This window comes from Vollenhovia emeryi, unplaced genomic scaffold, assembly GCF_000949405.1.
Source record: "Vollenhovia emeryi isolate VEMERY1.0 unplaced genomic scaffold, V.emery_V1.0 DF939141.1, whole genome shotgun sequence".
Taxonomy (NCBI): domain Eukaryota; kingdom Metazoa; phylum Arthropoda; class Insecta; order Hymenoptera; family Formicidae; genus Vollenhovia; species Vollenhovia emeryi.
In genome coordinates, this window is record NW_011967225.1 from 1,721,974 (window position 1) to 1,746,642 (window position 24,669).

The 24,669-nt window shown below is 45.0% G+C and overlaps 1 protein-coding gene across 5 annotated transcripts in view; it reads right to left on the minus strand.

The window, feature by feature from the left end:
• LOC105567039 overlaps positions 1 to 24,669 on the minus strand; it is a 107,123-nt gene that overhangs the window by 3,156 nt on the left and 79,298 nt on the right. For 4 of the 5 annotated variants that reach the window (XM_012021566.1, XM_012021564.1, XM_012021565.1 and 1 more), the window contains one exon: positions 3,801 to 4,021. In XM_012021566.1, the coding sequence (XP_011876956.1) occupies positions 3,801 to 4,019 (219 nt within the window). In that variant the 5' untranslated portion in view covers positions 4,020 to 4,021. Of the gene's footprint in view, positions 1 to 3,800; positions 4,022 to 8,703; positions 8,916 to 24,669 lie in introns of those variants that run through there. The other variant, XM_012021562.1, reaches the window with a different exon arrangement.

Below are 24,669 nucleotides of genomic sequence, written 5' to 3' on the forward strand. Positions count from 1 at the left end.
ATGACGCAGCTAACTCAATAATGCAAGGACGCGAGATATTAGGACGACGGATAATAGTTTCTTTGACGCGACTCCCCGATATGCAAATGCAATGAAGAAATATGCGAATATTTTAATGCCTTTTATTTATATATTAATTTAATAAATCTCGCAGCACAAAAAGCAACTTTTTTACTCGTTACAGTTGCTCGGCACGAGTCGATAATTAATCGACCGAACTGATCTCCGAGATCTACGTCCCGTAGTATCATTAATTATGAACGATTATATGATAATGTTTTTTTTCGTATAATTATGAATATTAGATATTTCCAAAACTTCCAGATAAATCCTTAAGATAAATCCTATTGAAATGAGGTAGGCCCGAAGCTGGAAAATGGGCTTATTTGCATTCTCGCTGCGGAATTTATAAAAAAATCTTTGAAACCGCTGGTAAAATGAATAATTTAGGATGAGGATTACTTTTATTCCTCCTTCGTTGCGTTTGAGACACGTCGGAAAACACCCTGGGGATTCGTAAAAGGATATCATGTTCTGTTGACGTTGGTTTACATCGCGCAGACCTAACTCCGAAATTAGTATGTCTGGTATTTCTGCGAACACGTCCGTTAAATTCTGCGTACGAGTCAGCTTTGTCGATTGAATGTATAAACGGCTCTTTATGCGCGTTAATTCCTACATACATACGTGATTGCTCAGATTCACATATACTTCTCGCAAATGCGATTATGTATTTATAATGGCCGACGAAAGAACTATACGATCGTATATTTACACGATATAAAATGCTCAAATGTATCAATGGTGGGTTTTACGCGAAACACAGTAAACTTTCTCCTAAGTAAGGACTTGACGCAGCGTAGTTTGACGACCACAGAAAGAAAAGAATTCCATTAGGACGAGATGAGCTCGAAATTAAACGAGAATCGTAATTTTGTTATCTATCTGCATAATTTAAAGTCAACACATTTCTATCTGCGAAAAATTACTTATCGGCGCGAAATGCCTCGAAATCCCTTGAAGGAAACTCAGTTGCAGCCAAAGAAAATTCCGAGTGAAATTCCGTTGCTCTCGAATTCCCACCGGGACATCCGATACGCAAGATCAAATGCCGGAGCATCTGTAATATCTCTGCACGACTAAAATTTCTCAAGTGTATTGCGGAACGCATCCATCCTCGTGACCCTGGACAACCCAATCTCCGGATTTAGCATGTCTGGAGTTTTGCCTGGGATTCATCGGGAGGCAAGTTTACCAAAGTACGAAAGTGTAGTTGCAGACATACGGGGGATTTGCAGGATGCGGTCGTATCGGACGGGGGCAGTTGAAGAAAGAACAAGAAAAGTATAACCGGCGCGCGCATGGAAGACGCAGCATTCCGTAAATCGGTGGAAAGATTTAAGCTCGAAGGAAGACGCACATACCGGGGATATCCGGCTGGGCTTGGTCACGAAGGCTTATCACGTTGATACCGCGGGAATACCCGGGGGGGGGGGGGGGGTGATTAATTATTCGCGCATAATGTCGCTAACAACGAATGAATTAGAGGTACGGGGGAGGACCGGAGATAGATTCATCATCGCTTTAATATTACACGAAGTCATAAAGCGCGCAATCTATTACCGCAAAAGAAAGTATCGTGAAAAAGTAAAATAGTGATCAACAAAGGCGCTCGAGAAGGTATCAACAAGTATATACATTTTATCGTCGACGTTGATAAAGCGAAACTCCTGTAATGCTATTATGAAGTGCGCGTTACAAGACAGCGCGCGCGCGTTAACCCGCTGGGACATCAATCCGTCTCGCAAGTCAGCCTTGTGCATCCTTTGTAAACTAAAGCTGCCAGATTTACGCCCTTTGACGGAAATAACTTGAAATAAACAAGGGGGCGGAGGAGGAGGTGTCTATATGTAAAATAATCAAAAACTTTTATACATCCCTCCTCCGCTTTACATTCTGCCACGGTCCCGCTCTGGCACGAATTCAGATACCGGGTTAATAATTAAGATGACGAAAATATACAATGAATGTACGAAAGAAACTTGGAAACGTTTTTCACTTTAAATCTCTCGATATTAAGCATTTTGCTTCCTTCGCGTAAATCTAAGTAAAGAAGAGGATAAAAAGGGGGAAATGAGAGAACGCAAAGAGAAACAAAAGATTTTACTGCTGTGATTTTTAGAGAAGTTTATCGTAAATTCTTTCATTACCTTCTGTCTTATAAGAATTGTTGCTGGCAGTAAAAAGAGGACACTCATTGTCAGTATAGAGGATAAAATACGTAGTCTCCGACCCTTGGATGCTACGGAGACATTGTACTTATTATACGAATTTAACGTAGGAATAAAAACACCGTATGGAGTCGCTAGATCTCAGTACCTAATAATACTATTGAAAAAGGATGTATACGCAAAAAGTATTACGCGTTAAGAGCCAGGGGCTGGATTCTTGAATTCATTCGCAGGAGAAACGTTTGCGCAAATTCCGCTCTTACAGAAAAGTCGACTGGCTAAAGACCACGCGATAACCAATCGATTTGCGAGCTTCCTGTAAGAGCAGAATTTGCGCGTACGTTTCTCTCGCGAACAAATTCGAGAATCACAATTCGAAGGAATAAAGGACATAAGAGCCAAGTCACACGCACAGAAAAAATTTCCAGATCCAATGCTATTACACTTGAATGTATCATAAAATAGCGCCAATCATATCTGTTATAGAGAAAGGAATATTTTGATCTTAAATGAAAATTTTTTTTTAAATCTAGAATAAAATGATAGTACGCTTGAATGTATCGACATAGCGCCAATCATATCTGTTATAGAGAAAGGAATATTTTTATCTTAAATGAAAAATTCTAAAATCTAGAATAAAATGATAGTACGTCTTTTGTCTAATATCGCGGTGTCAAGATGGAGGGAAAATTTATTCTAAACGCAAGAATATATAAACTTACATTTATATAAGTTACTCTTGTCTCAATATAGTAAGTCAACCTGTTTCAATTCGATAGAGAAGAATAAGAATTATTGAATTTATGTTAACATTGTCTTATTTTTATACCAAATGAGATTGTGAGAAATAGAAATGTGTCAAGAATATTTTTTGTCTCGGTAACAGAAATAATCCTTTCTGAGGGTGCAGGATGTTAGTGTCTGAATGAATTTAACTTTTTAATTTATTGCGAAAAATTTAGCCAGGGTTTGAACCTGGAACTGGCGGGCATCTCACCAATTCGACCACCGAGGCGTGTAATATTTCTCGCAACAAACAGTCTAACGGCCCAAGTTTTATTTCACGAATGTCATATCGTGACTGAAGTCGAAACAGAACTGCGCGCCGACTAATGCGTCAGTCTTACAACACGTTTAAAAACATATTTTAAAATCTGTGATGCTGTCAAGTCTCAGAGAGCTGTGAAATTTCCTCAAAGCATTGTATCTTTCGACTTTACTAATAGCATTTGCTTGCAGAGGTCGATGACCTCATACATTTAATAGCGCATTTGAATCCTTGTGACAACTATTATCCCGTTTTATGTTAAGATCTACTTTTTCTGTAAAATAATATTAACCCTCAAAATGCTTCTGCTACAACACAGCTTCAAGTATGAATCCACATTATTGCCCACCCACCCCAAATACCAAATGAAATGAAGAGAGCGCTTTCTCATCGCAAGTTCAAGAATCCAGCCCCAGCTCGGCTGTACAAGGCGTTTCTATTATTTGTATTAATTTATATTAAAAACAAAGTCGAGCTCACCCATTATATCAGATTGTACTATGTTTATTGGTTAATCTTACCTCTATGTCACTCTGGAGATGCTTCGGGACATCGGGTAACTCCATGTGGGGGCAGGACGCCTGCAGCATCGAGTAGATCATGGTGTGACGACACCTTTTCACGAACGGCTTGTCCTGTGCGACTCGCGTGGTGCCCGGCGAGCCCAGCACCGGAACATCCGGCACCGTGGCCACGACGAAGCCCAGTAATAGAAAGCCATTAAAGAGAAGGATGCTCATGTCTGCAACAGATCCAGCGGAAACGTACGCTTGAACTCTGCCCAAATCGAATCTTCGATCGGATAACTGCGCGGCGGATGCACCCAAACAGCACACACGTCTAAAAGACATCTTTAAAAGACGACTTGCAGGGATCGAGACGTCTTAAGGCCTGCGTCCACGATGCTGGAACATGGTCCAAGTTCCAGGTTCGAGACACGTGTAGCCAATCAACGTGCAGCTATTCCAACTTCTCGAAACTGGAACTAAGCATCGTGGACACAGGCCTTTAAGGACGTCCGTCAGACATGCGTGCTGTACGGGCACGGGGTGGGTGGAAATGTATTGCCCTTGGCGGAGCGTGCCGTTAAATGACGCGTCATTTGCGACATTTATTGCGCCGTACCGTGGCATATTATGCGACATTTTGTCGATATTTTTTTCATATTCGTCGAGACTCGAAACTCTTTTTTTTCTTGCCACCCCCGCGGCCCGTTTAATCGATACATCATTTCCTCCGTTTTAATTCGAAAGATCTTTTCTTTTTTCGCGAGGCGACGGGCGATGGTCGGCTTAAAGCAGTTAAAGGAAGTTGATTAGCAGCCCCGCGAGATAGCTTTGAAAAAATTGTGGAAACTTTTCCAATCGCCCGTACCTATCTCCCCGCAACGTCCATTTACGTGCAACCCCCGGTATTTCCGTAGCTTAATTAAGCGCCCTTCGAGATGAAAAAGGAAAGAGAGATATCACTTTGAAATCGTAATAGCCTCAGCTACCGGAGCGCTATCGCGTCTATTTGCACCCGCGCCGTTGGATGCTTCCTATGTCCGGAAAGCGGTATCATAATTTCGATAAGCGCCGTTTTCGGTCCCCGGGATCGATCCGGGCGGTTTTCGGCGCACCTATTACACGGCATGCGTCGCCCGGCGTCGCCCGTCGGCGAGATGCAGTGGCGAGAGCTGACCTCTCATAGCCGGTTAAGTTGTCAGTCGAAATAGCTGGCCGACCATCCGGTCCGCTTACCGCCGGCGAAGTAATTTCCAGGTGGCGATTCCAACTTCGCGCGCGCGACAGAGGAGGGAGAATTTCGGCCGCGTAAATTTTCGGACTTTGACGGCGGGGCAAAGTAAAATTACGGGGAGAAGGGCGGAGAAGGGTTTAGGTGGAAAGTTAACGAGGTCCCTCTCCACTGTCCCCCCCCCCTGCGCGCCCCGTTCGTGTAAAAGCATAAAACTCGCGGTGCCTCGTGCGAGAGGAACGGCTGTCGGAAACGTCCCGTTCGTTACCGCGATCGATCGATCGCGCCCCTTTGTCCCGATCGAATTTCTCTTACGGCAGGCGTCGATGTAATACACGAGGAGTACTCCACCTACGACGTGTATTCGGAAAGTTGAGGGATATCGAGTTCGTAATTAATTGCTCGCGACACAGACGCGGAAGTTCAGGCATTTTCTTTTTCTTTTAAGAACGTCAAATATCGATGTTAAATTTACGGATAACTCTTCGAGCACTCATCCGGTGACCGCGCTCTCTTTGCGGGTGTGCCCGAAAGAAGAAGGTCGAACGCCGGGCCTGCATTAGCAGGTGAATGAAATTTTATATCAATATCGTGGAGTCTGTACAAGGAGACCGAACTAGGCTTGATCCCTTAATCAACGTAAAACGTAAGCGTAAGAAAATCAACAGATTGGATTCGCTACTGCTTGCGTTATTGCCTTACGTTCTCGACTGCGATTGGTCGATTTTCTTACGCTTACGTTTTACGTCCTTACGGAATTTTATGTGCGAAGGCCTTTACGTCACCGAAAGTGGGCCGACATTATTGCAAGTTAGTGAATAAAAATTTCGCCACTTTTAGCGCTGGCGTCGCAGAACCGGATTCGCCCATGAGTTTACCGATCTTGATCTCGCTGGCTCGTGGATACAACCATGATGTAAGAAGATAAGGTGTGCTCTCACCGTGAACCAATTTTGGTTTGTTTCTGCGCCTTCCAAAACGACGCCATATTGGGAAATATCAACCAATAGCATCAATGCGCGAGATGTAGATAATTATGCTATATTATCTCAGGAAGAAGATGAAGATAATGAAGAAGATGACGGCTGCGAAGGCATTGATGCTATTGGTTGATATTTCCCAATATGGCGTCGTTTTGGAAGTGTCTGTGTTGGTCGATTTCTGGAACTTACGAAAATTACAAAAGTGAGTGAACACTGGAACATTTATAATTTCAACCTGCGAATTCGCTCACTTTTGTAAGTTTCAGAGATACGCAATCCACCCCCTCATCTTATTTGCGGATCGGACGTTATCGTGTCCGCTCTCACGAAAGCTTCATGCATATGACAACCATGACTACGTTTCCACCGAGGGTCAGAGTCGGGCTAGAGTCGGGTCAGAATCGGGTTGGGGTGAGCGTTTTTGCGGTGGAAACACCTAACCCCAACTCGATTCTGACCCAGTTTGGTGTTTCCACCGCAAAAACCCGATTCTGACCCGACTCTAGCCCGACTCTGACCCTCGGTGGAAACGTAGTCCATGCGACACGCACGAATGCGAATCGGGTTTTCCGCTGACAGCGCTCCCAGTGGTTCTTTTCGGAACGACTGAGTCTCAAAAATGTCGGCCCGCTCTGATTACGGGAGTTCGGTCCCCTTATACAGACTCCGTGACTAACACTCTCGTTTTTAGTTCCGTGGCCTCAAACACAATCCTCTTTAGATCACCGAGATACGCGCAAATCTATGCGTACGACTTTCACAGGTAATATCTTTCACAATGTAATTTCTTTTAACCGTTGACTAGATACCTCGGACCTTTGTTGCACACTTTATCCAAGTATTAATCTAGAAATGTCCTACTTTGTACAGTCAGCTCGCTTGAAAAGGACCAAAACCCACGGTCGAAACGCAGCGAGTCTTGAACATAAAAGTTGCCAGATACGGTCAAACAAACTTGACGTCGTTAATTATTGCCGGCGACCCTGAAGATTATTCTTGTCAGGATTTTATATTATTGCGATAGTACGCGCCCGTACTTCCGGAATATTTTGAAGTCTTAATCCGCGTCTCGCGAGCAGCTCTTTCTCTCCCTCTGTTTTTTTTTTATACCGCGCGACACTTTCTGTATACGTCGAGAATATTTCGCCGTTCCTCGCTCCACCGCTAAGCACCGCCGTTCCACGAAGGCGCGGCCGTTGCGGATTTTTATCGCGGGATTTATTGCGCATTTCGATGAGATAAAAATTTCATGGCGCTCCGCCTGCTACCCTGGGGGCTGGATATTATAGCGGGAAACCCGGCTTCTCTCGACCATAATTAAAATTAAATTGCAGTTAGCTAAGACGAAAGTGCTCTCTTCGCCGAAGCCGAAAGCTTAATAGCATTGCGTAGGATGCACGGAGGAACTGGAGAAAGGAAGATGATGCGCCTGCACGTTGCCGTTTGTATAAAGGACGATGACGACGACGACGACGACGCCGACGACGACGCCGACGCCGGCGACGAGAGCTTCACCGACTTCCGTACATCTCACGCTCATTTGCCTGCATTTGAAAACGTTATTAATATAAATTGGAACGGCGGCCTCCTCCCCCCCCCCCTCTCTTTGCGAAACTTGGATCTATCTTCCAATATAACATCTTGATAATCAAACTTACTCCTTTGAGCATACTGTGACATCACTCTCTCTTTCTCCCGTCTCGCTCTCCCTCGTTTTATGAATGCGAAGAGAATTATGCGTCTATTAGTTTCGGAATTAATCTAATTATTTCACGGAATATTTCTTCCTTCAACGGCCGTTCGTGTGAATTTCGCGAATCGCACGAAGTAATTGTTTTAAGTTAATTTTTGCAAAGATGCAAAATCGACGAAAACCAATGAACCTCAGCCCCTTTTTCTCCAAGAGCGCGCTCTAAAAAGTCTCACGCGAGAGGGAAATGATTGTTTAAAAAAATATATATTAATTAAAAATGCACTTTAAATAATGTACATTACGTTACGAAATACGCTCCTACACATTCGAGGCGTTAAAATGCTCATATAAAAAAAAAGCATATTTACGCACGATTTCTTTTCATCGAGAAATGCAAAGAGACGGCCTGAAGTGTCCCTTTTCCCTCATCGAATATTCCTGTTTGCAGATACCTCCTTCTCGAGGAAGATCTTGATAAAAATATTGATGTAATATCGCGAGAAAGCGCCTGAAAGCGTTCGAAAGCTTTCTCCTTGATCATTGAGTAATACCCTTTATACCGCTCCGAGAATTGAAAATGGAATGTGTTTCATTTACGGCTTGTATAAAGCTGTTATTTACCAATGACTAAATGCGACTCGGTATTAATTTATTATTTTGTATCCACTTTTGATGATCCGTGAATAATATATTCACAATGGTAATACGTTTCACGCTGGCCGCGTGACAAGCCGGGCGCTTTCATTTCAATCAGCAGCGAGAGCAAATACAATTTAAAAGTACATTTTGCAATAGGAATATAACTCGTTAAAGCACGGACAAGAGTCCAAATGACTGAATCAAATGTAATATCGCGAAAAATATCTGGAATATATCGTTACGCAGAAATTGACTAATAACAGTTTTTCAAGCCCTTTCTTTCGAATTGTTTACAACAAAATATTACAGAATTGAAATTATTGTAAAACGGTTGGCAATTCACGAAACAGAATGGTATAACCGAGACAATACCTTTTACAAAACTTGCAACGTTAGTTTTCCAGAGGACTTGAGACAGCAAATTTGTTTTGTATCCTGCGGCCATTTCGTTTTTTAAAACCTTCCACAAATTGATGGATCAAGAACGACACGTTTTGACACATTAGTCAATTATCGCGGAATAAGTTTTCTGCCGCTACTTTTAATTATTCGGCTATTACATCATTGTGAGCTATTTCGTCCATTTATCATGCATTTATTGCGCTTTCTGGGACACGAGTTCCCTCAAGCGGAAATTTTATTTCAACTTTCGGAGAGAAAGTGAGCCACTCGCGCGTGAGATGAATAATCGAAGGATAAATTTTCCGCGAAGCTCGCGTAGCTTTGTCGATGCCACGAGATACGGAAGTCGATGCTATCGACAATGAAACAGTATACTGCTCACTGACGTTGCGCCCGGGAGCTTATTTCCGGTGCGTATGGACGCCGGAGGAGGGTGGAGCGATGGAGGGAAGGGAAGCGGTGGATCCGTTTACAAGACCCGGTGATTCATGGCCTGTGCAGGTTGCAAGTTTTGAAAGAAGACGACGCGGTGTTTATTGTGCCAAGATCTCTGATGAACTGCAGAAGCGGCGGCGAGTTTCAGCCAACCGTCAGAGCATATCGCCCGAATATCGACCATACGTCGCTGTTAATATTCGCATGAGAGGTCGGGTTGTGCATATCAGGGTGTCCGTAACATGCACGCGTGTCGAACCTGGGACGTTTGTAAGACGCACGTCGTCACACTTGGAGAGAAAGTCACACGGACGGAAAGAGCCCCCAGAAATGCACCTCTACAAGAAAAAAAAACTGCTTCATTAAGAAGAAGGGAGAAAAAGTGCTGGGATATTCTTACGTCGATGACTCGCTACATTGAAAAGAATGGCTGGCAGTTATTATTTCTTTGTGTATTTTTTTTTAAATAACCTTTCGGTTCTTTTTTTCGGTACACAGATCACGGCTGTTGACTACCAGTTTACTAGAGACCTTCGCTAAGAAAGTATCGGTATCATGTCGGTGAAAGAAGCCCTCATTAAAATTCAATGGGGCCGAAATGTTCTGCGTGGAATTTTTAATTTAATTATTTTTACCTGCTGAAAAGTATGTCATGGGTTCCTGACAATTTTTAGCTACGTCAGAGATTTGCTGTAACAAAGAAGCGAATAAAAGTGCTCCGCGAAAAAGACGTCAGGACGACGTACCCGACTTACGGCAGCGAACATACATATATCAAGCTACGTTGCATAAGTAATTACGTTCCACGTTAAAATCTGCTAAATTTCCCCGTCAGAAGGGAGATTCTCGTCGCGACGAGACTAAAAGTCTGAAGAAAGACCGGTGGGGGACACACGTTGCGAAGAGTAAATGTTTTATCTCGGCGCGCGCGCGCGCGGAAGGAAAAAGAGACGGAACTGCTCCGATTCTCGCGAGATACGCGACGGAGAGAAATGAAAATTGCATTTACATCTTGATGGGATCCAATTATTGTCTCTTTAATCTAGTCTTCGGCTCTTCCCGGGAGTCCGGCACGATTTTCGATTTCGCGCGAGCGGAGCGATTCTAAGGCTGATAGCAGAGAACGATCCGTAACCGCGTAACCGTTTACGGTTCTGTCGTGCCTTTAGGGCCTGACTTAAGTCGATGTCGGAAGTAAACGCACGAAGAATTGTCGTAGACGTATGTCGCATTCAAGTCTGACTCTACTGTATACGACTTAAATTTTTCTCCACTTTGCGTTACGTCTACGACTAAGACAGACTTAGGTCCAGTTTCACCAACGTTATTGAACTTTAAGCTTAGCTTAATTCGTTCTTTGTCTCATTCCAACTGTTACTTTAGAAAGAGACAAACGTGAATTAAACTAAGATTAAAGTTAAACGACGTTTGATGAAACCGGGCCTTAAGCGTTTTCGGATCGTTCTGCGCCATCAGCCTAAAAGCCGAATCAGACTAGCAATTGCCAACTCGAATTGGATTGGGATTGGCGATTGACGATTGTCCTCTGGCCAATGAGAGTCGATTAAATCGCTGGCTGCTTTGCTCTCATTAGCTAGAAGATAATGGCCAATCCTAATCCAATCCGCGTTGACAATTGCTAGTCTAATTCGGCCCTTAAGCGTTTACGGATCGTTCTCTGCCATCAGCCTAAAAGCCGAATCAGACTAGCAATTGCCGACTCGAATTGGATTGGGATTGGCGATTGACGATTGTCCTCTGGCCAATGAGAGTCGATTAAATCGCTGGCTGCATGGCTCTCATTAGCTAGACGACAATCGCTAATCGCCAATCCCAATCCAAACCGCGTCGACTAGTCGGATTCGGCCGTAAGAGCGATTCTACGCCGCCCGTTACGCCGCGGCGCGACGTTGTACGAGCTGCTCTCTCATGGCTCAAGACGCGCACCGAAATAGACCGCGTTATCGGTGCGGTGCATGTGGCACGACATTACGCGATATACAGCAACAGGTCTGCGCAATGTTACGGAAAGTGGGTTTGGTCGGTCGGTCGGTCGGTCGGTCGGTCGGTCGATGGGTCGGTTCGGAAGGCGGCGGGCAATGGTGTCGAGCATGTTTATTCACGACGCGTGTCTCTTCGATTGGCGCGGAGTCGCCCGTTACGCCCGGAGCTAATTAATTTGCTCGCTCGTCCCGACAAATGCCCGCGCGCGATCCCAATTGGGTCGTGGGACGTTAACGTATCCTCAGCCGAGAAGAATAAGCCGGTGCACGCCCTTTCCGCGGGGGACAAGCGCCGCTTCCAATTGACAGACGCCAATGAACGGCGTCGAGCGCAACGAGCAACAAGATGGAAATTTAATGTGCGTTATATATATATCGCGCTGCTTAACTCGCGCGGTATACATATAAACACGTAATTTATGCACGCGTAGTTCGCACAATATTAAAGCCTGCGCATATTGGAGTTTCAACCGGAGATTATTGATCATATTCTAAGTTATAATTACGAGGCCATTTCGCGCTACTTTTTGCAGATTTATACGTGGAGGAGGGCATGGTAAACGCCCCTTGTAAACTCGCGTCCTATAATGTTCCTGTATTGAGTAATTTTCAAAAATATAAACACGTTACGTTCAGAATTACAAATATAATTAATGCGAATGGAGCAAGTACGATAATTAATAATGCGTAATAATAAATTAATATATAAACACATATGTATAATAAATTAAAGCAATCTCGATAGAACGGCGTAAACAGCGACGCAAACATAATTTTTTCAAAGGGCGTCTCGCCGATCGACGAGGCAGGTATAGTGACGGCTGCAAATTGAAAATCCGGCTTGAGCGGAATTCCGCCAAGAATGCCCGGGGCAGTCGTGGACGAGTCATGAAAAATTCAGATTTTTCCCTTAATAAATAAAGGATACCGGGAGCTAACTCTTTATTGCAGCGGTGTCCAATATCGTTCGCCACTCGCCACATGTGGCGAATAGGTTATTGTACAGCACTATATCCCGCCGAGCAAAACAAACGGCCGTATTGTATCCCAATATCTATGGGTAAAGCCATTTAATCGATGCATATCTTTCCTTCCATAGTAGAGCTTAATTAATTTTAATGGCGCAATCGGCGATTCGCGTGCCTGCAAATTAGGTCGAACAATAATAACAATCCTCTCGCAGTCAATTCATCTTTTCGCAGCGAGTTTCGCATTTCGGGCACACGTACGTCCACTTGGCAGTCCTTTAGCCGGCACTCGAGTGCGTATTGTACATTATATATCCGGTATATCTGCCGTATTTATTTCTCTTTTCGAGTATCCGAGCAGCCCTTAAATCTCCCCGGCGCGTCGAAATTGCGCATTTGAACGGCCGCCTATTATAATAATAAATTGGAGATACGGGAGGGCGCGCAACCGTTGTCGATTAACTCCCGACTTTTTGTTCCCGGGTGTAGCGCGCGCGCGCGGGAGAGCGCTCGAATGAAAAAAAGGGGGGGGGGGCGGCCGAAAAAATCCGTGTCCAATTTCAGAATCGATATTTACCGTCCATCGTCGCTTTATTAAGCCTATGTGTCTCACGCGTGTTTTTTACGACTAGTTTATGGCAAACGTCAGATGCAATTCGCAAACAGCGAGAGGCGTGCTACTGCAATTTCCCTCATACCGCCTACGACCGCTACCGTGCACACTCTGTTAAATCAATATGGAGGCTTCAGCATTCGTACGTGTGCGCTACTCGTGCTTTACATCGAAAAAAAAAAATATATATATGCATGGACCTCCCTCTCGGGTCCTATTCGCGGCAGATCAATGAACGGCTGACGGGGTCAACGAGCGGAGATGTAATTAATTACGGGATTAGGACCGGGGCAATGTAATATCATCCCTTTATTCCTCAAAAGAACTCGTTCTCGCGAGTCATCTCATTACGCGTTCGCGCAGCCTCGAACTCGGGAATCGGGTTGTATTATCGCGCGATCGTAGCTTCTTCGGTTTATAAAGGCGAAGGCGCCACTCGTCCGCGTGAAGGGGCCCGGATGCTCCCTCATTTATTAAAAACGCAGCGGCGAAAGGGCAATCGAATGCACCGGTAATCCAGTCGACGCGGGGTTTGCGTCGGCGCATCCGTAGTTAAATAATTCGTTGATTGACGCGCGGGAAATTGTATTGTAAAAAGCAAGCGGAAATCAATGCGGAATGGAAATACGCGCCTGCACTAATCCAACGAGGTGGGATCGACAATAACGTTTGATTTTTTTGTAGGCAGGATGTAGCGTCTGCCTCAAAGGTAATACAAATTGGGCGCCGTTTTTCGAAACAGCGAGCGAGAGAGCGAGAGAGAGAGCGAGAGAGAGAGAGAGCGAGAGAGAGAGCGAGCGAGAGAGAGAGAGAGAGAGAGAGAGAGAGAGAGAGAAATTGATAGCTTTTAAATCGGCGACATGAAAAGCGCTTGATGGGGCAAAGAATCAAAATTTTATGAGACCCGGCAAAAATGTTTTTCATTAAATCCGAGAGAAGCAGAAAACCGCCGCACGCGCGCCCATCGCGTAGTGGCAAAATTCTTCGGTTAATTCAGAGCCGACTTTTCCTACCCACCGGCGAAAGTATCGGGGCGCCGACATTTTAAAAGAGGCGAAGGGTTTCCCTCAAGGGCGAACTAACAACTTTCGCAGGCACGCAACTTAATTGAACGCCGCATTTCTTCCGAGTTTCACGGAGTTGTAATATTAAATATCTTGTTAACTATGCATCTTTCTCTCTCGCGAGGCGAGGCTGCGTTTAATTAGAGCCCGCCGAAATAAAAGCCTCGATCCCGCATTCGCATCCGTAAGCGCGCTCTCGCGTGAATCGGAGCCGCGGCAGTCGCGAACTATTTGCGTCGCGACGCTCGGATCCGCGATACACGCCTGCCGCTACGAAGACATCCTTGTGTGTAATCTCGACGGTGATGAGCATCGCGCGCGCGTCGTTCGAACTTCGATCGACAGAAGTAATAAAAGCTTACGGCGGGCCTTTGAGCCGCCGCTTCGCATTTACCCTCGTCCCCGAGAAGCGTCCGATTGAAAGCTTTGATCTGCACACGGTACACAACGTACACACGTGCCCTCGCATCTTGATTTCCGTATACGATTGCGTGCGCGCCGCAAGCGTTATTGCAACCCGCGGGGGATTGTGCCATCGGGCGAAATTCTTACGGCGATCGACCGACCGATCCGTCGATCGGAAGCGCGCGCGCGCACTCCGGTGTTTGATAAAATCGATGAGGAGTCCCTTAATAACGCGAATCGCATTGGTATCCACGCGGTATATCCCGCCGGCCGATCGCCTCTGTGCGCGCGTCCTCCGCAAAATTTATCTCCCCCCCGTATCTTCCGTGCTAATCTCGCGGGCTTCGCCGCGCGGCGATAATAGTCGCAGTTCTGGAAGCCGTTACCGCGCGGGGCACACCTTGGGCCATTAAAACTTGGGCGATCTGTACTCGCCGATATTATTCGATACCTCATTATCGCAAACCCGATATCGGGCGAATGCATAAGCAAGTACAAAGGTACAAAATGCCCGGGCCTGTACCTTTTAGAAACACAATGCTTGTTAACACCCGGTCTACGGGCGATATTTCACACGTCGGATATTATGATGGGCATGATGAAAGAGATAAAGTGTTACCCGTCAGTTCTGTTTAACGAGTAATAGAGAGAAAGAGCTTTTTATCAATTAACTTCGAAAAAGTACGCGCGTATGTGCCGCTCGGCGAAGGATATATGGGCGTGCACTCCGCGCCGCGGAGTGCAGTTGCAGAGGAAGGGATTTAAAAAGGATGTGAAGGATGTGATAGGATGTCAAACGAGGAGGGGGAGAAGGAGTCGGGGGAGGCAGACGTATTCATTATTCGAAGCGTATTTCTTTCGCTCCGTTAAATCACGTCACTCCCCGAAAGTATCGAGATGCGCGCACCCGTACGAGTGGAGGAGCCGCCGAGGCTCGATGAAACGGGTGCAAAGAACAACGGCTGCCGCGCCGCGCGCCTCCCGGATTGACTTTAAATATTTCAACCGGTGTTAACTGTTGCGAAATTTTTAAAGTACACGACATGCTTTTATCGCGCGTTACTTGGCGAACAGCGTGGGGTAATACAATATTATCGAAATAACGTTCGTCGCGCGGGTCGAGAGGTTACGCCGATCCATTCGAGATTCTGAAATTGTCCTGGACTTCGAAGGACTGCAAAATGTGTCTCTTTTATTCAATTTTTTAAACATACTTCTCTCTCTCTCTCTCTCTCTCTCTCGTTCTTTTATTATACAAGTGCTCATTCTCACCCGTAATAATTTTTCTACGTAGCATCTAACGCTTTAGGGGACTCGGCCCAGAGCATTTATTAAATAAAGATTCTAAAGATTCTCTCCCTCTCTCTGTTTCTTTCATTAGACAAATGCACATTTTCACTCGTAATTATTTTTCTACATAGCATCTAACGCCTTAAGGGGCTTGTCCCAGAGCGTTTAATAAACAAAGATTCTAAAAATTCTCTCTCTCTCTCTCTCTCTCACTACCTCTTAAGCCTCCACTACAATGATTCTCGGTTCTGTCTACAATGGTCGTAGTCGTAAGAATAATCGACTGCGATTGGTCAATTCTTATCGAGCGACTACGACTACGACCATTGTAGACAGAACCGAGAATCATTGTAGCGGAGGCTTTATTATACAAATGTTAAACTCATTCTCACTCATAATTATTTTTCTATGTAGCATCTAACGCTTTAGGGGACTCGTCCCAGGGCGTTTAATAAACAAAGATTCTAAAAATTCTCTCTCTCTCTCTCTCATCCCGTTTCATTCTGTCTCCCTCGTGTGTTTGATGGTTTCCATGATACGATATCGTGTAAATCGTGTAAATCGTATCCGGGATTAATATCGCTGCGGAATACCGAATAATGTCAGAAGATATGAACACAAGGTATCCTGTATGTGCATTGCATGTAACACTGGCGTGTAAAACAGGATAGCCGAGTAAACGCGGAGGCGTAGGTGCAGCTTGTCGGATCGTGCCGACGTATTATACAACCTGCACTCTCCCCCCCCCCCCTCTTCCCTCCCACCCCACCCCTTACCTACTTGCCTGCTCTTCGAGCGTGTTGCGCCGATTTACGTCAGTTTAATTCGCTGAGGTTCATTTCGACGTTGAAGAATTACAGCACCGGGATTTTAATGCACACGCGAGCGTGCGGGTCCGCTCGCGTGCAACGTGCCCTCCCTTCTCCCCCTTCCTCCGCGCGCCAATGTTTTTAATCTCTAAATTACGCGGTCGAACCGCTCAATTAAAGCTCCTCCCTGTCGTCCGGCCCCGCGCCACCTCCCCCGACACCCGCGCTCTCATACGGTCGAGTGCTTTTGTGAAATGGCGCGCGAAAAAAGTCCCGCGGGACCAACGAATCCAATAGCGGCAATCGGCTCCCGCAGGGGAGCGCAATCTAGATTACCGGTCTCTGATACCCCGGCACAGGAGCGCGCCAGAAGCCCAGAATCTGAACACGACGCTATCTCGAATTCTATCGAGCGCGTTAAAAATGTTTCGCGAAATCCTCCCGCGGAAACTCGCGGGCGGCGTCCCTCGCGAATCCCGCGATTAAAGCGCATCAGGCTCCCCCGCGGCACTCGTGGACCCGCGGAGATTCTTCAAATGTTCGCGGATCCCCCCCCTCTCTCTCTCTCTCTCTCTACCCCCCGTCGTATACGTGACGTCAAAATTTCCCTTTGAAATTTCTCGGAGATTTCATCGATCTTGTCACCGAGGTTCTTTTTTCGGTGACGTAAAACCGCCCGCCCGGAGACGTGTGTTTCACGTTATCCCCCCCGGTCGGGTGATAAATTCTTAATTGCGCAAATGCGCGTGTAATATCCCCCCCGAAGGATATTATTCTCGAATCAACTGAAAAGCGAGACTCGGATGCTAATTCCGGGGCGATTCCAGGGCCGAACGACGGGAGAGAGTGCTTTCCCGATTGTGAGTCGCCCGGGTGTAAATTACACTCCGCGCGACCATTCCCCGGGGCTAATGTACTTGGACAGGATCTTTAGGTGCAGGAGCGTTAGGTACCCTCTCTAAGAAGTTTCCAGACCGAGCCCTTCGTCACTAACAACGGGGCAATCGGGTCTTCGCGCATAAAGCTTACCGTACCCTCGCAGAGCGCAGTGCGGTAACGTTGTAGCGCGCAAATTCTTAGCTCGCTGCAATCTTATAACGAATTCGGTTGCTTGCAGCAGTACTGGAGTGCACACTAAAGCCCGTATCAGACTACGAATTGGGATTGAGATTAGATTGAAATTTGACCAATCACAGTAAAGTTTACTAATCTCAAATTTAGTAACTTTTACTGTAATTGGTTCAATCTCAATCTAATCTCAATCCGTAGTCTGATACGGACTTAAGGCTTCTTTATAGTCAATTCTTATAGCTAACTTTGTCTTAAATATATTCAAAGAGTATTTAGCCAAAAAAATGATCCGTGTGGATGCTACACAGATCATTTTGCTGCCTAAGAAACACTTCAAGGGATATTTAAGGGGATACTGGCGTGTTTCTGCACTTTTGGCACCTTTTGCTCCTAGAACTGTCAATTCGCGAAAACATTTGTGTAATGTACAAATTATGTGGCTTTTGTGTACGAACCGACAGTGTCCCACTATTCAGATTAAGTGAAAGAACAGCGTGGTATCATTGAAATTAAGCTTAGGAGCTTAACAAGAAGTTATAGGTTACCTAACCTATAACTTATTCGAGTGAATAAACTTCTTGTCAAGCTTCTAAACTTAATTTCAAGGATACCATGCTGTTCTTTCACTTAATCTGAACATCGGGACACTCCCCGTCTGTACACAAAAGCCACATAATTTGTATATTACACAAATGTTTCCACGAAGTGACAATTCTAGGAGCAAAAAGTGCCAAAAGTGCAGAATCACTCCAGCATTGCCTTGAAACGATTCTTAAATATAAGAATTAAGTGTAAACAAGCCTTAGTGTGCACTCGGTGCGCACTAGTGCAACCCGAGTTCGCTGTTATTCAACTGTTCGCCCTGTCGCTGGACAATCCACAGTGACGGATCAAATGCATTTATTTCAATTAGTCGATAGTCGGAAAAAACTAATCTAAACAGCGCCTTGATATTCGACGGCTAAAGCGTTTCATTAGCGAACGTCTTTTCTTCCTTTCTCCTCTATTTTTTTCATCGAGAATCAGGAAGGAAAATTTAAACAGCGGCGCTTTGTAAAACACCCTTGCTACTTAAGCGAAAGAGAAAATAAAAAGGGAGGAATAGAATAAAAAAAAAGGTAAACGTTCGGCAAAGGTGATCTATTTAATTAAAGCGCAATCATTAACGTAAATTGTGCTCGCTCTCGAGTAAATTCCTTTGCCGATAGTTCATTAAACTTTTTAATCTTTCCGATTTTATATACAAGAAATAATTTCTGTCCGTCGCCGCTTTTATTCCGAACTCCCCGCTTCTTCCGCGAGTTTTCTTATTACGGAAATAATCTTGCCGGCTGCCGCGCGCGCGCGCACGCTATGTCGCATCGCTTACGAATAACAAATAAATAAATAAATAAAAGCGGAAAGGCAATTGATTGCAGGTATTTGCAACGATGCCGTCTCGGTTATCTCACAACGTCGCGCCAATCTGTTCTCGCAACATCGATTATGTTATGAGGAAACACCGCGCAGTGGTGCTTAATTGTACTTTTGCAGCTCTAGGTCACGTAAACGGCAAGGTAGAACACGAGCAAAAAGTCTTTGAAAATTTATTTGCCACAAATAAATTGTCAGAGACATTTTTCTCAGTGTATCTGAATCTAATTTTAATATTCAACGATTATACCTCGCATTATTATCACGACAGTAACTTCAAGCCCCGGGCGCGACGAAAAAATTCATACTTTTATCAGTCTTCTTGTAACTCAACTCAAAAAGATTTACGATTCATGTTTCAAGAGAACAAAACTTCAATATCATGTGTTTTCAGAAAATGTTCATTAAACTTCATTCACTGCCAGACATACTCGGACTGTCCGCCGTGGTACACGACAGTAAAAAAATTTATTTATACTACTTACATTTCACAATCTGACGGCGGAGAGTCCCAAAAAAATATGTGCATTCTTGGAAAAATCATTTACGGAATTTCGCCCGGGTTTGCTCGCGACTGGAACACGCGAGCGCGCAAGAAACTCGTCGATCTGCAGCGCGACCGCGGAAGTATTGTACCACAAACGCACCTCGCAACGGATTTCGACCGTCGAAACGCGGAGAATCTAGCGGACTGCGATATCTCGTGGAATCTCTTTTGGCGGATCCACGTTTTGCTTTAAGAACCACTGCGCGTCGTACCGATACCTTGCCGGAGGCGAGGCGCGGCGAGGGCGGGGGGAGGCCGGAGGTAAGAACTTCGACAGAAACCAATTACCTCCGGAGAAGCGCTGATTTTACGCAAGACTAGCTTCACCGCGTCTCCGGCTGTCGAGCCGGGAGAGGCGGAAGAGACTCCCGGATCCGCGCCGCGGCTCTCCGCGACCTGGCGCAGGGCGAAGGGCCAGGCGGCGCGCGCGATTTTAAGCTTAACTCTCGCGCGCGTGGCCGATCGGCGATGAAGTTGTCGCGCGTGGAATAAAATGAAACAAATTCGACCTGGAGAAGCGGGGAGGGGACCTTCGTTCCAGAAATAACGGCACTCTTGCGCGCGGCCGTTTCACGTCGGAAACGAAAATACCTGAGGGACGTCACGAGCGGCGCACAATGGTTGCGCGGCGTTGGGTTTTCGAGCAAGGATTGCGCGGCCCCCTTTCCGTCCCTCTCACCTTTGTTCGTCCCTTTCTCTCCGCCCGCCCGGCCCGTCCGCCGTTCCGCTTCCGTACGTAACGTGTCAATGAGCGCGCGTGCAAACGCGAATCGGGGGGGGGGGGATTTTTTTCCGCCGCGCCGCAGCGGCTGCCCACGACGATGGGCGCCCGCACCGCGGGATTTTTATCGGCGCCCGTTAAGCTCCGCTGTATCCGCGCGCCATGTGACGCGCGTTGAGCTCTCTTTTTTTCTCCCCCCTTCGATTGATGGGACATTTGATTTATCGAATTTTTTCAAATGTACGCGAGGAAATTGCGGCGAGCCGCGCCAGGTTGCCTGAAAATAACGTTCGACTCCTTAATCGTTGCTGAATAGAAAAGTGATCCATTCGTGTACAATGTTTCCAGAGCGAGCGAGACAGAGAGAGAGAGAGAGAGAGAGAGAATCTTTAGAATCTTTATTCATTAACGCTCTGGGACAAGTTCCCTAAAGCGTTAGATGCTACGTAGAAAAATTATTACAAGTGAAAATGAGTATTTGTCTAATAAAAGAAAGAGAGAGGGAGAGAAAGAGGGAGAGAATCTTTAGAATCCTTATTTATTAAACGCTCTGGGACAAGTCCCTCAAAGCGTTAGATAGATGCTACATAGAAAAATAGTTACGAGTGAAAATAAACATTTGTATAATACAAGAGAGAAAGAGAAAGAGAGAGAGAGAGAGAGAGAGAAAATTTTTAGAATCTTTATTTATTAAACGCTGTGGGACAAGTCCCTTAAAGCGTTAGATGCTAGATAGAAAAATAGTTACGAGTGAAAATAAACATTTATACGATAAAAGAGAGAGAATCTTTATTTATTAAACGCTCTGGGACAAGTCCCTTAAAGCGTTAGATGCTACATAGAAAAATAGTTACGAGTAAGAATAAATATTTGTATAATAAAAAAGAGAGAGAGAGAGAGAGAGAGAGAGAGAGAGAGGGGGGGGGAGATATTGCGAATACTGTACGTCAGAGCAACTACAATCTCATTATGTAATGACAGCGTTGAATTTGTATTCCCTGCGTCAAGTTAAGCGCTCTCGTAATATCTCGTTATAACAATTACGTAATGAAAGTTCGATGTACATATTGCGCTAATATATATTTTTTAATGCATTCGTACACGCGTAATTGTAATTCGCGCAATTCAGATTAATTTCGCGCGTTCGCAGGATTATCGTTAAAAGAAGATTGCATTATTTTTTTTACGTCACCCTCATTTCTCCCCCACTTATTGTACATCTGCAAAGCTGCGCGATGCGGAAACCCTCTTATACGCGAAATACATCAGACGCATAGCGCAAAACCTGATATCACGAGCACCCAGTGTATGCTTTGCGACGCGTCATTTGTTCCTTTTTCCTTATTATATGCGCCTTGTATGAATACAGTTATAATGCTTTCGGAACATAATTTGTTTGGGCAAAAAGCACGCGGTCTTCTATTACGTTGCCACGTCATATTTCATTCGTTTAAAGAAGTGCTCTCTGTCCTTAGATCCACTAAGAGTTTGGGAGGACTTTTCCACCCGGTCGCTCCCTTTACTGCCTACTAAACGCAACATACGAACTGCACGTATAAATATTAATAAGTGCACAATTCCCCCCTGTATTGTCGCTTTATTATCGTTACCATTTAAACGCAAACGGAATCTGGGCACGACGATTCCCAGCGTGCGAGTTTCTAGTCGTATCCTCGATGTCGTCTATTTATGTCTTATAGTAAACTCCAATCCGATCTTTCCGTACAAACTCGTGATCGTTTAATAACTTGAGCACAAGTGATAAAATTATGCCTCATACGGACTAGATCTCAATGCAAACGATTTTTGCGTGTACATTTTTTTTTAAATTCAGCACACTGTGCCCCGAGAAACGCTGATCTTGAAACACGCAGCTTCAAGTTAAAGGCAAAATGATACACGTAATTAAATTGATAATCAGTTTGATAATAACGATATTAAATACCTCTATGTGTTTCTATTACTTGTGTTATTCGCATGAACGTTCGAGTATATAACTTATTTAAAAATTTTAGTATTATTTAGTTAATCTAGCCAGTCCAACGAAGAAAGCTTGTTCTCTTCTCAAGAAAAGTGCACATACGCGCCCAGAACAAATTCTCTTTGAATTTCGACCATACTAGACTTTATATTTAATTTCGAAGAAATGATTTCTTTATCTTAACGAAAATTTTACTTGACTAAGACTGAAATTTCTAAGATAGTTCACATCTCTTTCTTCAAATCCAGCAAATGTTTTGGTGAAGGTAAATAAAAATGTAGTAGCTTCAACGAGACATGATTTCGACGTGTCTCGTTTGTTTAACGTAAATAAATCTTTTTCTCTGGGTGTATCTATATTGCATAAAAATAAATTTTCGAAAGACACTTCAGAATCGCAGCCGCGCGCGCGGCTCTCGACCCCGCTGGGAAATTATGCCGTTCCACGGAAGAGGGTTCGGACGATGACGCACGATCCTGTCGTTACCGACATTTCACGTGGCGAGCGGAGCTTTGATTGCGCCTCACGCCTCCGATTTCCGCGAGCAATTGGGCAAGTTGGCCGTATCCTGTGGCCACTGTTACGCCCGTTTCTCCTAAGCGCTTTTTCATAGTTTCCCGCGCACGGAGAGCTCGCTAAATCCTCCTCTCTCTCTCTTTCTCGGCAAACTCTCGCCGTATTTACCGAAGGCACCGCACGGGGCATCCCCCTAAGCCCGGGCGTACTCCGCGATGTTGCGGCATCGGATTCTGAAATCTCCCCGTCATTCGTTCGTCCGGAAGCGGAGGCGAAAGCTCCCGCGAGTGCCAGCGCATTCCGTTTTTTGCGCGCGAAAACCGCGAAAGATATTTATTTAACAAGCCCGCCGCTCCGCGACCCGGAAGCGATTAATCGTCAGTGATACTGAATCGGTAACGCGGCGCGCGCTATGTCGACGCGATTAATTCATGTTAATTTATTAATAAAGTCGAATAATGCGCCCGCGGTGCGCCGCATTCGCGCGCGCGCGCGCGCGACCGGACCACGCCGCTTTTGAATTCATTATAACCCCCGTGATATACGACGGATCCTCCCATACGTGCACAGAGGGCATTATTTAAATTTAATTAATCCGCGGTCCTTGCCTACTGACTCGTTTTAATTAAGCCTCACCGCGCGAACACGATTGTCCTGGTGGAAAGGACGCGCGATCGGGCGTTATCTCGGATTCGGTCGCGAAACCGAAGAAGTCATAACTGTGTGGCCGCGGGTACACACGGCTGGTGCAAATAGAACTAGTTATATCGTTGATCATTGGACATTAAAATTAGCCAAACTTACGAGCGCGAATAATGTAACATTACCATATATTACAGTGTACGTAGATCTAATTTAACAACGTGCATATGAGCATTTCAGGAACAATGAAATGTGCTTTAATATGTTCGAATTACGATATCTGTAGGGGGTTGCTGAATTATTTCGGTTAAATTTTCCGGGCGCGGGTACTAATGAATTTCAAGGCAATTCTATGTCGGCGGGTATTTGAGTGGGGAAATTTTTTCACGGTTGTTTCATAGTTAAACGGAATCCCAGCTTGAGACTCGTTCAATAATGAAATTATGGGGATTATGCTCCGTCGATTTTAACCTGTGAGTACTGATTTAGACGATTTAAAAGTGGAGATTTTGATTTGGAAGACAAGGAGCGCCAACCGAAAAACTTTGAAGACGAGGAATTGGAGTCCCAGTTTGAGACTCGTTCAATAATGAAATTAATAACAATTGAAAGCTCGCGGAAAGGCGGCGTCGGTCGAGTTTTTAATCGGGAAAACTGGTGTAAATTCAACGTGATATCTTCTACTCTGTAAAAGTCAATTGGATTATCACTGAAAATGACTGCGTCCTCCCTCGTGAATTTATTCTTTACCGTCGCTCTTTCCCTGCCTTTTATTGTACTTCTCTCTTCTCTTTTATCGTATTTGTATGCGTTCACACTCCGATGTACGCGTTCAGCGTCTCTCTGCTCCTTCACTTACTGGCGGGTCTCGAAGCAGCAGTCTCGCTGGCATCTCACCATTTGCGTGTATAACATATTACTTTGCACTTGTTCTAGTCTCGTTGTTTTTGCACTTGCTATACATATTGGGTACTAAACTTAATTTTAAAGGACTTACAACAGACGGCGTCGGTCCATACGGAAGCCAACTTCATACGAAGGCTCTGTCATTAGATTTCAAGAATCAGTATGTCATTTGGTCGAAGTGTGAACAACATATTTTTACGATGCATTGAATATGTCGAGTTTTGTGCCAACGAGACGCAATTTGCGGGAAGCGTTACATTTTTGTTTCCATTTGAAGAAATCGGTAGCTGAGAGTCTCCGTTTGCTGTCCGAAGCTTATGGGGGTTATGCTTCATCGATTTCAACTTGCGAGTACTTGGTTTAGACGATTCAAAAGTGGAGATTTTGATTTGGAAGACAAGGAGCGCCCTGGCCAACCGAAAAAGCTTGAAGACGAAGAATCGGAAGCGTTGCTCAACGAAGATCAATGTCAGACGCTTAAAGTATTGTCGTTAAATGTTGTCCCACCGATTACACGATTTCATTTGATCTCATACGATTTCATCTGATTAC